Raw genomic sequence first — 17,036 nt, 5'->3', positions numbered from 1 at the left:
GCAATGCATAACTAATTTATCTGCTACCAGAGAACTGTAATTGAGTGGTGTATTTGAAAATGTGAAGTTAATGAGAGCTTGAAATTTCACGTTCTTTGATTTGTTACCGGTGGCACTTATAATGTGACAATTCTGTACTGGCAATGTTTGTATGTTCATTATTTGTTTGAGTTCATTATATAAGGACATTGAAATGACACTTGCTGCTGCTGCTGTATCTAACATTACTTCCACTTCATAACTACCAATCATAACTCGTGTTATAGCCTGAATAATCTTCTTTATTTTACTGGTACTATTAAAATCTACATCCTGATATAATTATATTTCTATTTTCTTACTGTCATCATATCGGAGAAAACAAATCGTCGGTTCCGTTGCGCTCTGCTCCCTATCGACCGTAACTCGAGCGCTTAGCTCGGTCGTCGTTCGTTTTCCGCAAATTCGGTTGTTGCTGCGGGTTGGGGTCATTGTCCAACTCAATAATATTTACATTTCTGTCGCGTGTCACCCAAGTATCCGCTGTTTGGTTGTTGACATTACCTCGCGTCGCATTGGGAGTTCCGTTAGATAGGAATTGAGGGTTGCTGTATTGCATGTATCGTGGCGGTGGTCCATTGTGATTTCCCCATACATTATTTCGCCCATGACTGTAACTGGTATTGTCATTACTGTTATTCCTACAATACATGTTTGGATGTTGTTGTATGTTGTTTCTCGGAAAATATCCTGGATGGTACCTGTTATCCTCTCTTCTTTGATCTCTATGATTTCGGTTCCTTCTTCTGTTGTTGTTATTTTGAATATAACTGTTATTGTTCTGATTGTAATTACTGTTCGGATAACCATTATAGTAATAATTACCGTTTCCTTGCCAATGCTGCGAGTTGTTTCTCTTAATATTGAATGGATTTGTCCCAGTGTAGTGCGAATTATTTCTTTGAGTGTTTTGTTGTGGTGTCGGAGCCGGATTCCAATAGCCTCTGTCATTTCTGTTGTTGTGCGTACGCGAATTTCTTGGATGGATCGGATACAATTGATTGAAGTTCCTGATCTCATCTCTGTAAACAACATCTATCTCATCAACATAACTGAAAAAATTCTATATGTTGTCCTCGGACACTCCTATTAATTTATCACGGTAAGGAAATGGTGAGCGGCTTTTAAGTGTTCTAATTACGTCTGGTAAATCTGCTGGTTTTGTCCAATATAATGTTTTGTCTAGGTAGCGTTCAAAGTATTGACGTAAAATCTCTGTCTTCTGGTTGTAAATTTCTGGATTGTATACTTCTCGTTTGAAACTTTGCTGTTCTGTGATGACCAGAATTCCTCAAGAAATGCTTGTTCAAACTGTTCAAATGTTAAACATCGTCTTTTCATTGCTGCTCCCCACTTAGCTGCTCTGCCACGTAAGAACTTTGTAACATATCGAATTTTATCAGCTTCTAACCAATGTCTCGGGAAAATACCGTCAAAAGAGCGGATGAAAACAATCGGATGCACTTTGTCTTTCTCATCACATGAAAATGTCTGAAAGCATCCATGTCGTACTAATGTTTCATCAGCTACTCCCGATGGTATTATGGGTCCTGCATTTGGTGTCACACTGTGCATTGTGTGAGGTGATGTCTGATAGTAATTTTGATCTTGTGGTAGCATTGAAAATGGTTCATTGGGATTTGTATCACTCATTGGTAATCCTATTTTCGGCTGTGTGCTGGGTCTAGCATTATTCGGATTCTCATTTGTGTTTTGGTTGCCTGTTATGGGTTTTGGTATCACTGACAAACTTGGTATTACATTTTCTTTAAGTTTACGTACCTCTTTCTGAATATTATCTGTTTCTCCCTTTACTTGTTCCTTTGCCTTGTCTAAAATGATCTGTGTCATTGTCTCAAACTTCTCATCTAAATAATCATCACATAATTTGCATTCATGTACAAGTTTCTCTGCTAGAGTTGTGTCATTCTTTAAAGATGCTACATCTGCCCTGTCTTCAAGTTTTTCTAACTTTTTCTGTAAGGATTTCTGCTCCAATGTTACATCATTTAATCTGTCTGAAAGGTCTGTAATCGTCAGGTCTAAGTGTTCTTGGTTTGTTTTTATGGAATTGTGTGACTGTCGTAATTCGTCAACTTGGGTACTGGTTTTTTCGTTGTTCAAAAACTACTGTTGACAATTTCTCATTACATCGTTGTAAGTCAGTTTTTGTCTCGTCACTGAATTCCATAAATACCTTTTCTTGTCTCGTAACCTTGTCTGATAAGTCAGTAAATTTCCTTCCAAGACTACTGGTGGTTTCTGTCAAGTCGGCAATTTGTCTCCATTGATTTACAAAATTTTGTTTTATGTCCCGTGTCAGTTCATCGAATTTAGTGTCAAATTTCCTAATGTCACGTTTTAAATTGTCGTCTAAAGCGTCAAATTTTCTGTTTTGGTCACCAAGTAACTTCAGAATCTGGCTGAGTATGTCAGAGTCCTGTGTCTTAGTTTCGTCATTTTTTTGTGTCTGATTGATGTCTGGTTCTGAAGTTGACGTTGTCAATGTCGCGTTTTGTCACGTAGTACTCACTCTCCATTCACCTGTATATCTGTTTAAATATAGCGGTTGTTGCCTTAATCGATCCGGTAAAATTATGTCTTGAACATCCTCACTATTAAGTTCAATATTCATTTGACTGTCGGACATGTTTTTCAGTGTGTCACTTTCACTAAGCTCGTCCGTGGAAACAATTTCTACGCGTCTATCGTCCATCTGGCGATTTTCGTAATTAATTGCAAATAAAATTTTCCAATGACAAAAAAAAATTTTAAATTTGATATGTTGAAATCTGAAATTTCTCTTATGGAAATGGATATTTCTACATGATTTTTAATTAGAAATTGAATTATTAAACTGGTACTGAAATTTCCCTCTCACAAATAAATGACTGTGAATATGCTCTTCACTTATCATTTGCAATAATAGTAAATCAATTTTAACTACAATTAGGAAAAATAATTTCGAAATAAATGGATCGGAATAAAGGAAGGCTGCCTGAAACTGGAAAAAATGTAAATTTCTGTACTCACCAATTTTTTTTTGTTCTTCAGTCTTATGTTGCAAATGTGGCGTCAGATATACACTTTTGAATCCAAAATTTTTCTTTCGCGTCGGTGCAAATTATTCTATGGAACGTTATCCTTTTCCCTTTTTTTTAACAAATTAATTTCCTCAGCATGAAAATGAAAATTAACACGAATTAATAACAGAGAAAACAATATTGTTGTAAATTTCATGCACGTGCCGTTACAATTTAAATGAATTAGACTTATTAGACTTAGTCCAAATTCATTTTCTGATGCGATTAAGTGATTAAAATTAGATAAAATGTCCAAAATTTATAATAATTGCACTTGTATCAAATCCGGAGATTGTAAGTCTGTCACCAGGACGCCATTTGTAGTCTTTCACTTTTCTCCGTCTGTTGAAAACTTCTTCAAGTTGTCACTGTCATGATCAGTTCACAAATTTGGCGATAACCACCTCGAATCACTATTGAAACAACCTCGCTTTGTAATATAATTTTAATTTCCACCCAAAAGCACATTCAACACAACGCGGAAAAATACACGTCTTTCGTATCAAGACAACAGAGAGAGAGAGTAATCCATGAGCTGTTAAAAACAAAACCTACGCAAAACCATGGACCTTGCCGTTGGTGGAGAGGCTTGCGTGCCTCAGCGATACAGATAGCCGTACCGTAGGTGCAACCACAACGGAGGGGTATCTGTTGAGAGGCCAGACAAACGTGTGGTTCCTGAAGAGGGGCAGCAGCCTTTTCAGTAGTTGCAAGGGCAACAGTCTGGATGATTGACTGATCTGGCCTTGTAACAATAACCAAAACGGCCTTGCTGTGCTGGTACTGCGAACGGCTGAAAGCAAGGGGAAACTACGGCCGTAATTTTTCCCGAGGGCATGCAGCTTTACTGTATGATTACATGATGATGGCGTCCTCTTGGGTAAAATATTCCGGAGGTAAAATAGTCCCCCATTCGGATCTCCGGGCGGGGACTACTCAAGAGGATGTCGTTATCAGGAGAAAGAAAACTGGCGTTCTACGGATCGGAGTGTGGAATGTCAGATCCCTTAATCGGGCAGGTAGGTTAGAAAATTTAAAAAGGGAAATGGATAGGTTGAAGTTAGATATAGTGGGAATTAGTGAAGTTCGGTGGCAGGAGGAACAAGACTTCTGGTCAGGTGACTACAGGGTTATAAACACAAAATCAAATAGGGGTAATGCAGGAGTAGGTTTAATAATGAATAGGAAAATAGGAATGCGGGTAAGCTACTACAAACAGCATAGTGAACGCATTATTGTGGCCAAGATAGATACGACGCCCACACCTACTACAGTAGTACAAGTTTATATGCCAACTAGCTCTGCAGATGACGAAGAAATTGAAGAAATGTATGATGAAATAAAAGAAATTATTCAGATAGTGAAGGGAGACGAAAATTTAATAGTCATGGGTGACTGGAATTCGAGTGTAGGAAAAGGGAGAGAAGGAAACATAGTAGGTGAATATGGATTGGGGGACAGAAATGAAAGAGGAAGCCGCCTTGTAGAATTTTGCACAGAGCACAACATAATCATAACTAACACTTGGTTTAAGAATCATGAAAGAAGGTTGTATACATGGAAGAACCCTGGAGATACTAAAAGGTATCAGATAGATTATATAATGGTAAGACAGAGATTTAGGAACCAGGTTTTAAATTGTAAGACATTTCCAGGGGCAGATGTGGACTCTGACCACAATCTATTGGTTATGACCTGTAGATTAAAACTGAAGAAACTGCAAAAAGGTGGGAATTTAAGGAGATGGGACCTGGATAAACTAAAAGAACCAGAGGTTGTACAGAGATTCAGGGAGAGCATAAGGGAGCAATTGACAGGAATGGGGGAAATAAATACAGTAGAAGAAGAATGGGTAGCTTTGAGGGATGAAGTAGTGAAGGCAGCAGAGGATCAAGTAGGTAAAAAGACGAGGGCTAGTAGAAATCCTTGGGTAACAGAAGAAATATTGAATTTAATTGATGAAAGGAGAAAATATAAAAATGCAGTAAATGACGCAGGCAAAAAGGAATACAAACGTCTCAAAAATGAGATCGACAGGAAGTGCAAAATGGCTAAGCAGGGATGGCTAGAGGACAAATGTAAGGATGTAGAGGCCTATCTCACTAGGGGTAAGATAGATACCGCCTACAGGAAAATTAAAGAGACCTTTGGAGATAAGAGAACGACTTGTATGAATATCAAGAGCTCAGATGGAAACCCAGTTCTAAGCAAAGAAGGGAAAGCAGAAAGGTGGAAGGAGTATATAGAGGGTCTATACAAGGGCGATGTACTTGAGGACAATATTATGGAAATGGAAGAGGATGTAGATGAAGATGAAATGGGAGATATGATACTGCGTGAAGAGTTTGACAGAGCACTGAAAGACCTGAGTCGAAACAAGGCCCCCGGAGTAGACAATATTCCATTGGAACTACTGACGGCCGTGGGAGAGCCAGTCCTGAGAAAACTCTACCATCTGGTGAGCAAGATGTATGAAACAGGCGAAATACCCTCAGACTTCAAGAAGAATATAATAATTCCAATCCCAAAGAAAGCAGGTGTTGACAGATGTGAAAATTACCGAACTATCAGCTTAATAAGTCACAGCTGCAAAATACTAACACGAATTCTTTACAGACGAATGGAAAAACTAGTAGAAGCCAACCTCGGGGAAGATCAGTTTGGATTCCGTAGAAACACTGGAACACGTGAGGCAATACTGACCTTACGACGTATCTTAGAAGAAAGATTAAGGAAAGGCAAACCTACGTTTCTAGCATTTGTAGACTTAGAAAAAGCTTTTGACAATGTTGACTGGAATACTCTCTTTCAAATTCTAAAGGTGGCAGGGGTAAAATACAGGGAGCGAAAGGCTATTTACAATTTGTACAGAAACCAGATGGCAGTTATAAGAGTCGAGGGACATGAAAGGGAAGCAGTGGTTGGGAAGGGAGTAAGACAGGGTTGTAGCCTCTCCCCGATGTTGTTCAATCTGTATATTGAGCAAGCAGTAAAGGAAACAAAAGAAAAATTCGGAGTAGGTATTAAAATTCATGGAGAAGAAATAAAAACTTTGAGGTTTGCTGATGACATTGTAATTCTGTCAGAGACAGCAAAGGACTTGGAAGAGCAGTTGAATGGAATGGACAATGTCCTGAAAGGAGGATATAAGATGAACATCAACAAAAGCAAAACAAGGATAATGGAATGTAGTGGAATTAAGTCGGGTGATGCTGAGGGAATTAGATTAGGAAATGAGGCACTTAAAGTAGTAAAGGAGTTTTGCTATTTGGGAAGCAAAATAACTGATGATGGTCGAAGTAGAGAGGATATAAAATGTAGGCTGGCAATGGCAAGGAAAGCGTTTCTGAAGAAGAGAAATTTGTTAACATCCAGTATTGATTTAAGTGTCAGGAAGTCATTTCTGAAAGTATTTGTATGGAGTGTCGCCATGTATGGAAGTGAAACATGGACAATAAATAGTTTGGACAAGAAGAGAATAGAAGCTTTTGAAATGTGGTGCTACAGAAGAATGATGAAGATTAGATGGGTAGATCACATAACTAATGAGGAAGTATTGAATAGGATTGGGGAGAAGAGAAGTTTGTGGCACAACTTGACCAGAAGAAGGGATCGGTTGGTAGGACATGTTCTGAGGCATCAAGGGATCACCAATTTAGTATTGGAGGGCAGCGTGGAGGGTAAAAATCGTAGAGGGAGACCAAGAGATGAATACACTAAGCAGATTCAGAAGGATGTAGGTTGCAGTAGGTACTGGGAGATGAAAAAGCTTGCACAGGATAGAGTAGCATGGAGAGCTGCATCAAACCAGTCTCAGGACTGAAGACCACAACAACAACAACGCAAAAGTAAAAAAAAATAAAGAACAAAATTATTTATAAAAATCGGTCGCTGGCGCAGCGCTCTTCTGCATGCGCGATCGTAAATTATATCTTTGTATTGGCGAAGGCGTGGTAGTCAAAGTACCATTACAAGGTCTCCGAGATGTTATCTTTCAGCCAGGTAACGCAAGGCAGTATGTTGGCCATGCTATCTTGATCTACCTCGGTCAGTGATTCTTTTATCCTCAACATTGGTCAGGTCATAATTACAAAGAATATTTCATTTAATAATTTTTGCTTTTCATAGTTTCAGCCTGAAGGGCTAAGCTGTCTGTGAACCTAAAAATTTTTTTATTCGTTAGCCTTTCACTTTAATTTGTGTTGCGACATTTTCTCTAATATTAAAATGTCAGCTCAACCTCTTATTTACAAGATGAATAACAGTAGAATTTACACGTTTCGAGGGTAAAGCATTCATCAACAGAAACTGTACAAGAACCTCTAAAAGCGATCATTATACAGCATAAACAAGAGCAATAAAAATAAGATAATGTCGCTACTTCTCTTGCAACCACGCTTTCTTAAGATGTACGTGCACATCACCGTCAACTGACAAAATATACTAAAACGTAGTGTTATGTCTGTGGGTATTGGCAGCGTCATAATAGCAGTCAAATGGCCGCACGGTCCGTGTATCTTCCTGAAAAGCACAGCGTGCAGATAAACGCTGGAGTCACTCGAGGGAGCTCTTCGCGAATGGGAACACGAAATCAAAGAGATGCTGAAGAAACAAAGATGATGGATAACCATTCCAGGTAGCCCGGAAATTCAAATCCCATCATGGACAGAAAGCTAACGGTGTTAAATGGTTACAGATTTTAAAAAAATGTCCAACTTTAAACCGTTCATTTAATGTATCGCAATCTCCTACGCTTTGTATAGTAATCTCCAATTGTTCTTGTAGACCTACTTTTTTGCTTTTATCTTGTAGAAGCAAAATTGCTAGATCCTCCTCAGTTCCTTATATGGGATGGCCAGTTTCATGAATATGTATGACCACGACTAACATCTCCAAACTGTTAGGCCGAAAACCGTTCCCAAAAACCACCTCCCCACTGATCTAAGCATTCTAAAACACAGCAACATTTTACATCGGAAACTAACAATAGAAGAAAGCTATTACGTACAAAAGGTTACACTGCAAAAAACAAACCCAATATATGCGAACATGTGAACTCAATGCTTTGCAACAACACCATCTTTCGGCTTTAAGAGAAATGACGCAGGAAACCGAACAGAAATCACACACACACAATCGATCACTCCCTCATTGCGCACAGAGCAATAGAAGCCGTCAGAACACCCGCTACATTTATAAAAACCTTCTCGCCATACGCGACACACCTCGCGCCACATGCTAACAGCAAGACGGCGTAATGTTTTGGTTCAAAAATGGTTCAAATGGCTCTAAGCACTATGGGACTTAACATTTGAGGTCAACAGTCCCCTAGACTTAGAACTACTTAAACCTAACTAACCTAAGGAGAGCACATAAATCCATGCCCGAGGCAGGATTCGAACCTGCGGCCATAGTAGCAACGCAGTTACAGACTGAAGCGCCTAGAGCCGCTCGACCACAGCGGCCGGCATTAGCCCAATGAAGGATGCACTCCGTGGGAAGCAGAATGTGATGATGGAAAGGTTATGCTGCAGCAAGACATTAGCTGGGACGCCGACCAGTAGAGTAGTACCATGAGGGCATACAGATCCTCGCAGTAAGGTGGCGTAGGGCCGTCGTATTGAATGGAGATTAGTTTGGAAAATAGGATTTTGTAGCCAGAAGATTGGGGAATAATACTGTGCGTTGGAATCTTGAATAAAAGCAATCTGCCTTCAGAAAAAATTGTTGTATTTCTTATTGAACGCCACGCGTAGTGAGAATGGGATAAAGCTGTTGAGAAAATTCCAAGGGATAAGTACACTTCCAGTATTTCAGACAATTTACTGAAGTTTAATTAGTAAATTGCAGAGTTAAAAAGATTGCGACGAAACAGGAAGGATGGATGACGGCATGTCTCAGAATGGGCAATAGATAATGACCACAAGTGTTAAAATAATGTTCACGGTACCCCGAATGAGTGGTCTCAAGTCATGGTACGATAAAAAGACCACCTCCAGCCTCTAATAGGTGAGGTTGTACATCACATTGGGCTGTCGATGCTGTCGAAGACTTGCATAATTAGAAAAGGACGCAAAATGGCGACTCGTCCGACCACACTACACGCCCTGGTCAGATAACGTCTAGTTGTTGCGCTGTTAGCCCATAGCTATATGCGCCGCTATGATAAATCGCCTTATGAGAGGTACCTGTCTCCAAATATGATTTGTATCGAGTTTCCTTCGTAATGTTTGCTCTGAATATGGTTCAGCTGGATCTACATTGACTAACAGAAGAAATTCCTCTTGGGTTTGAAGGCGATTGTCTTTGAGAATTGGTGACTCTCGTCTCCATTTCCTGCGCTAATTATCTTCTTGTAAACATAGTTATTACAATGTGTTACATGATTGTGAATGGTGCACCATTCCTTGTAGACGTGAGCCGGCCGGAGTGGCCGAGTGGTTCTAGGCGCTACAGTCCGGAACCGCGCGACCACTACGGTCGCAAGTTCGAATCCTGCGTCGGGCATGGATGTATGTGATGTCCTTAGGTTAGTTAGGTTCAAGTAGTTCTAAGTCCTAGGGGACTGATGACATCAGCAGTTAAGTCCCATAGTGCTCAGAGCCATTTGAACCATTTTTGAACCTTGTAGACGTGAATGGTGCACCGTTCATTGTAGACACACTGAACACTTCATCTACATCTACATCTACATGGGTACTCTGCAAATCACATTTAAGCGCAGGGCAGATAGTTCATTGAACCATCCTCACAATTCTTTATTGCTCCAGTCCCGTATAGCGCGCGGAAAAACGTACACCTATGTCTTTCAGTGCGGGCTCTGATGTCCCTTATTTTATTATGGTGAGTGTTTGTCCCTATGTAGATCGGCGTGAACAAAATACGTACGCTTTCGGAGGAGAAAGTTGGTGACTGAAATTTCGTGAGAAGATTCCGCCGCAACGAAACACGCCTTCGTGTTAATGACATCCACCCCAAATCCTGAATCATTTCAGTGACTCTCTTACCTATTTTACGATAATACAAAACGTGCTGCCGTTCTTTGAACTTTTTCGACGTACTCCGTCAATCCTATCTGGTAAGGATCCAACACCGCGCAGCAGTATTCTAAAAGAGGACGGATAAGCGTAGTGTAGGCAGCCACTTTAGTAGGTCTGTTGCATTTTCTAAGCGCCACACCAATAAAACGCAGTCTTTGGTTAGCCTTCCCCACACCATTTTCTACGTGTTCTTTCCAATTTAATTTTTTACACCACCAAATAGGGCGCCTACGCTCGCGGCGTGGTCAGAGGTACATTCAAACCGATAGCTCATTTCTGCCATTATGATAAGTCTCCACATCGATCCATTTTCCTACCCCGATTCCCTACAACAAAAAAATGGTTCAAATGGCTCTGAGCACTATGCGACTTAACTTCTGAGGTCATCAGTCGCCTAGAACTTAGAACTAATTAAACCTAACTAACCTAAGGACATCACACACATCCATGCCCGAGGCAGGATTCGAACCTGCGACCGTAGCGGTCGCTCGGTTCCAGACTGTAGCGCCTAGAACCGCACGTCCACTTCGGCCGGCCTCCCTACAGCAGCCTAGCACAAACACACCAGCTGGCTGCCAAGACTTCAGGCAGCGGTAGAAGGTTACGTGACCACGTGGTGCTTGTTGTGCTCTAGCTACAGATCTGCAGAGTATTCAGCGTGTTCTTTTAGGGAGGGTGGACTAACACTTTGTGTTGTGTTTAATGTGTGTCTGTTACAGTAGTGTCTCTAGAGAGTGACGCCGCTGGCTGCGCTGGTCGCTGTGTGCAGGTGACGGCAGAGCAGACGATGAGCACGGACGCGGTGCGCCGGCTGTCGCTGCAGCAGCGCCAGTGCCTGTACCCCAACGAGGGCGGCTACGCCACGGCGAGGATCGACTACTCGCGCTCCAACTGCCTCACTGCCTGCCGCGCCAGACACATGATGCGCCGTTGCCGCTGCGTCCCCTACTTCTACCCGTCCGTCCTCAGTACGTCCGACGCCGTAAACGTTGTTCAGCTTCCTTAAGAGCAAGCTAGTTACTGTACTGACAAACAATCGGGGTCAATAAACATGTTACTGAAGATCGAGGTATGGCTGCACACCTGTGATTCTAATCCATACATACACTGAGGTGACAAAAGTCATGGGCTAGCGATATGCCATGTGCAGATGGTGGCAGTGTCCCGTAAACAGGGTATACAATGGCAGTGCATTAGCCGGATTGCCATTTGTACTTGGGTGTTTCTTGTGAAAAGGAATCCAAAGTGACAGCCACACGACGGCAGTTAACAGACTGGTAGTTAGATGCATGGGTCATTCCATTTCCGATATCGTTATGTAATTCTGTTGTGTACATAGTTCCGTGTAGTCAGCGCGTACACAACTTTCCCACTAGTGCGCGGCCCGCTAAGCACAACATCGCAGGCGCAGCACTCGTCCGTCTCCGTACTACGAGATGGCGCTGTCTTAGAGACGGACCAAATTCTGCTTCCGCCGATCCGCGTATTAATATGTAACGCAGCCAATGAGATTGCTGCTAACGTAGAACCTTTTCTCCTCGTGGATCACACTCGCGCAGTGATACATCAACCTGCGAGGTATTATAATGAGTGGACAGACATTCGATTAGTCAGTCTGCATTAGTCTGTACCAGTCTACATTTGTCTGTACCAGTCTATAGTCAAGTTTCAGTCTGCGCCTAATAAGATTACCGTATTCCTGTACATAGCCACGAAGATAAATGTATAGACACTTTTGTCAAGTATCAGAGATATATGAGATATATGTCAGAATAAGATTAAGGTACCAATACCAAAGGAACTTCAGATTTTTAATTGTAAATAGCATCCAGAACCAAGTTAAGTAATTTTTATGCTTGTTATTATTTTAATAAATGTGCGTGAAAATTAATCGAGTTCTGTTTAAATCTGCTACTCTAAGCGTGCAAGTGGCATTTCTACCGTCTGACCTAACGGCAGAAGATAAACACGCTACGATAAGACCACGAGACATATTGCCGACGCTCACTTACTTCGTTAGAGCGACAAGTCAAATAATCTGATGGTGTGTGTACTGAAGGTCTTACAGTATGCGCACCACAAATTCATTATTCCGAGATCCACAGTATTAAGAGTGTGCCGAGAACACCAAATTTCAGGCATCGCCTTTCAGCACGGACAACGCAGTAGACGACGGCCTTCACCAAACGACTGAGAGCAGCGGCGTTTACATAGAGATGTCACTACTAACAGACAAACACCAATCGCATGATATAACCGCAGAAATCAATGTGGGATGTACAGCGAAAGTATCTGTCAGGACGATGTTAATGGTTTATGGCAGCAGACGACAGACTCGAATACGTTTGCTAACAATACACCGCCTGCAGCGCCTCTCCTGGGCTGAGACCATATCGGTTGGACCCTAGACGACCGGAAAACCGTGCCCTGTTCAGATGACACCCAATTTCAGTTGCTAAGAGCTGATGGTAGGGTTCGAGTGTAGTGCAGACCCCAAGAAGCCATAGACCCAAGTTGTCAATATGGCACTGTACAAGGCGGTGGTGACCCCCAATGGTGTGGGCTACGTTTACAAGAAATGGACTGGCTCCTCAGATCCAGCTGAATCGATCACCGATCATTTGCAGCCGTTCATGGACTTCATGTTCCCAAACAACGATAGAATTTTTGTGGATGACAGTTCGCCACGCCACTAGACCACAATTGTTTGCATTTGTTTCGAATAAAATTCTGGACAAAATGGTTCAAATGGCTCTGAGAACTATGGGACTTAACTTCTGAGGTCATGAGTCCCCTAGAACTTACAACTACTTAAACCTAACTAACCTAAGGACATCACACACAGCCATGCCCGAGGCAGGATTCGAACCTGCGACCGCAGCGGTCGCGCAGAAAATTCTGGACATTTCGAGGGAATGATTTGGTCACCCAGATCGTCGGAAACAGAATCCCATCGAACATTTATAGACGCAATAGAGAAGTCAGTTCGTGCAAAAAAATCATGCATCGGCAACATTTTCGCAGTTACGAACGGTTTTAGAGGCAGCATGGCTCAGTATTTATGCACGGGACCTCCAGCGTTTTATTCAGTGCGTGCCACCTCGAGTTGCTGCGCTACACCGGTCAAAAGGAGGTCCGACACGATATTAGGTGGTATCCCGTGACTTTTGTCACCTCAGTCTCGTATGTATGTGTGTATGTATTTATGTATGTTCCAAAAAATGGTCCAAATGGCTCTGAGCACTATGGAACTTAACATCTGTGGTTATCAGTCGCCTAGAACTTAGAACTACTTAAACCTAACTAACTTAAGGACATCACACACATCCATGCCCGAGGCAGGATTCGAACCTGCGACCGTAGCGGTCGCGCGGTTCCAGACTGTAGCGCCTAGAACCGCTCGGCCACCCCGACCGGCTGTATGTTCCACATCTCCTTCTAAATCAATTGATCGGTTTCAACCAAACTTGGTTACTGTCAGACAAGAAACATCATCTGGGTAGAGAGATCTAGCTGTCATAGTTCATTACATATGACGCCATGAACAATATTGTGCTTGAAAACTGTCACATCATGCATGTCATTTAAATTTTTTTACTTCTGTACTACTAGCTCTAATTGCAATACATTTTGCAGGCAGTATCTGCGTATGCTGCTGAATGTACCTCCAAAATTATATCATTGTTCTCCACATAGATCAGGAGATACAACGACATAAACGCTGAGATACGTGTAAAACTACCACATCATGGCTGGCTCTGAGCACTATGGGACTTAACATCTGTGGTCATCAGTCCCCTAGAACTTAGAACTACTTAAACCTAACTAACCTAAGGACATCACACACATCCATGCCCGAGGCAGGATTCGAACCTGCGACGGTAGCGGTCACGCGTTTCCAGACTGAAGCGCCTAGAACCGCACGGCCACACCGTCCGGCTACTACCACATCATGCATTACGTTTAAATTTATTACTTCTTTGCTACTAATTCTATTCGCAACATATTATATTTCGCAGACAATATCCAAATATGCCGCTGGATGTACCTACACAAATATAGCATCGTTCGACACATAGTTCAAGGTATAGGGAGAGGAGGAGGTGAACAGAGGAGGAGGAGGAGGAAATGGATAGAATAGGAAAGAAGATGAGATGGACAGAGAGAAATGGGAGGAGGAGATGGACAGAGATAATGAGGAGGAGAAGATGGACAGAGAGAGGGGAGATGAGAAGATAAATTGGGGTGGAAGGACGAAACCGACTAACAGGATTGGAATACATACCCGGCAAACAGCGGGAACTCAGCTAGTTGCAAAATAAGAAGAAATTCTCTTTTGACGTGTCCTCACACATCCACTGCATTTTGCTAGAGTTGGAACTAAAAGAAATGCTTCACTCCTGTTCATGCTGCACTGTACAACCAAGCAGTATTACGATAGTTCGCTGATACACCTCGCGTCTTGCGAGGATCCCTATCTTCGCATCGCAAAAGTAGTAGGGAGCTGGGGGTATGGGTGTAATTTTGACGTCAAATTGATATGCTTTAGGTGTTGGAAGCTGTACTACATTTACAAGCAATTTCAGAACATGGAACGAGAAATGATGCAATGACTGCATGTACAGAAGGGACATAAAAAATGCCAGAAAATACATATAAATCGAGGGAAAATACGACGAAATGCAGGGAAATTGAGGGAGTACTTGCATGTCTTCTGATTGGTGCAGAACTATTCTTGTAGATGGAAACGAATGTATGACAGCAAGCGGAATACGAGAAAACGTTGAGATGGAAGCACCGGATACGGGGGAAACAGTCCTTCTATTTTTCGTCGGGGCAACGTTCTACTGTATGTCAATTGAGGTAATAGTGCTACACGCGAGTTGACTGCTGTCTTTAATGCTTTCCTGGAAAAATGAGAACCATTTGCCGCTAAACTTACTTACATATGCGTTAAAGGATGACAGAGAGTGGATGGAGTGATCGGATGAGGTGGAGTTGTAACGAGGTAGGATTTAATGAAAGACTGCTGATGCTTTCTAGAGAGAGAGAGAGAGAGGGACATTTCGATGTAGGTCATTTGACCAATTTTTTTCCGTAGTTCTGTCGGGATGCACCAGTTGTGTGACATAACCTGCGCTCCACTCGCATACAACTGCCTGTTCTGTCTGTGGCTTAGAGCACTGTCTACTTGTGATCGTTAACCACAAACCTCTCGGTCATCAGAGGACTTCCACCATGATTCGACACATTCCTCTAGATAAATGAAGATTTATGCGACGTACTCCATTCCTTTGCCGCATCTTGGGCATAAAATCGAGTCTTCAGTTTCGTAACTACGATGATTCTATGTTAGCGACAGGTGTCTGTGAGGTAATACAATCACCGTGTCTGCATCTGCTTGACATATGTCCTGTTTACGGAGTTAGTGGCGGCGTGACGTGTAATTTCACATGTCAAACACCACTGCCATGCGTTTTTTCTTTGTAAGAGGCATTCTCCGTTTTATATAGGACTGATGCGAGCTTAGTATAATTTCTGAACCATGATTGGATGTGAACAGTGGGGGCTCTACACCTCTGGAAACCATTATTGTACATGTATCACACCGAATCGAAGTTTTAAGGAAGTAGTTTTTCATTTTACAGTTTGTCACCATAGTTTATCGTAGAGAAACCTGCAAGGAGAATGTATGTCATGCTCTGGAAATATATTTCTTTCATTGGGATACCAACAGCGTTGCATTCCATGCTATTAAAAGGTCAGAAGTAGCAAATATCTAACATCATAGAGTGTTTTAAGTGCAGAACCTTGTAGCCTTAGGAGTGCATGTGTTTATGTTCTCTCTTACCTATACCTTCTTGGTAATGACACCAGACACTAGAACAATACTTCATAATTGATAGCGCAGTTGATTTACTTAAAATGCAGCAAACTCGATCCGTCTGGAGCTCCATCATGCATAAAAACCACCCGTTTCTGGTTGTTAACTGTCTCTTATATCATCACAACAGTTTCATATCTACTGTACACTGATAAGGGGTGCTAACCCGCTCGACATTCGCGCATCCGGAGAAATCTTGTGCTCTTGTATGGGTGTGGGACAGCAGTTACAGCCTTTGTGTGCACTGTTCCTCCACCTAATGTGGAATGTATGGAACGTAGTGGTCAGCTGCAGGGAGCGCTGGTCAAAGACAATACGAGGAGATCTTTCGGTCTCTAACTTTATCCTACGAATGCGAGAATGCCCAGTGACTCCCATCCACATAGAGAAAGATCGTAAATTACGCACTATGATCGAAGTGCTAAAGATTTGTAGGTTGCAATCTGCTATACTTTGGTGTATCTGTTCGAGAATTAACAATGAATGAACATACTGCACAGTCATCTATTTACATTCGCGATGGTACTTGGAAAGTAGTAGAGGGGCTGTGTAGCGATGATACAGAAATTGGTAAGCATGCTGCTGCGTCATTGGTCGATGTTGAAATTACGATGAAATTGCTAAAATTGATCGCACTATCAACTATGATGCTTATTATTACAGCACATCAAGTGTGTCTTTTCCACCCCAACCGTCCACTGGTACGCTGTTGATTACCACATAGTGAGTGACTGACATCGCTTGTTTGAGATAGAGAAAGTGTGTTGGTGGAGGGGACAACACTTTTCAGTGATGGATAACACCGAAACAGTGATCGCATGCATGGAAGCAATACGAGGAATTAACCAAACAGAACACAGCGCTATCAGCTATCCTGTCACTGTGAATGATGAGTTTAAATGTAGAGGTCGTCAGTAGCCTTCGAACAGGAGTTTGGATACGCTCCACAATGCCTCAAAATTGTTCCAGTTTTCTTACGTTGTGACACTC

General features: G+C 42.0%; 1 protein-coding gene across 1 annotated transcript in view; it reads left to right on the top strand.

Annotated features, from left to right (window-relative positions):
• LOC124776401 (pickpocket protein 28-like) overlaps window positions 1-17,036 on the top strand; it is a 117,342-nt gene that overhangs the window by 84,566 nt on the left and 15,740 nt on the right. Inside the window, exon 8 of the mRNA XM_047251382.1 lies at window positions 10,932-11,130. Within this exon, the coding sequence (XP_047107338.1) occupies window positions 10,932-11,130 (199 nt within the window). The remainder of the gene's footprint in view (window positions 1-10,931; window positions 11,131-17,036) is intronic.

The sequence above is a fragment of the Schistocerca piceifrons genome, chromosome 1 (genome assembly GCF_021461385.2).
Source record: "Schistocerca piceifrons isolate TAMUIC-IGC-003096 chromosome 1, iqSchPice1.1, whole genome shotgun sequence".
NCBI lineage: Eukaryota > Metazoa > Arthropoda > Insecta > Orthoptera > Acrididae > Schistocerca > Schistocerca piceifrons.
Note: the sequence above shows the minus strand (reverse complement) of the source record. Positions and strands in the feature narration are given on the sequence as shown.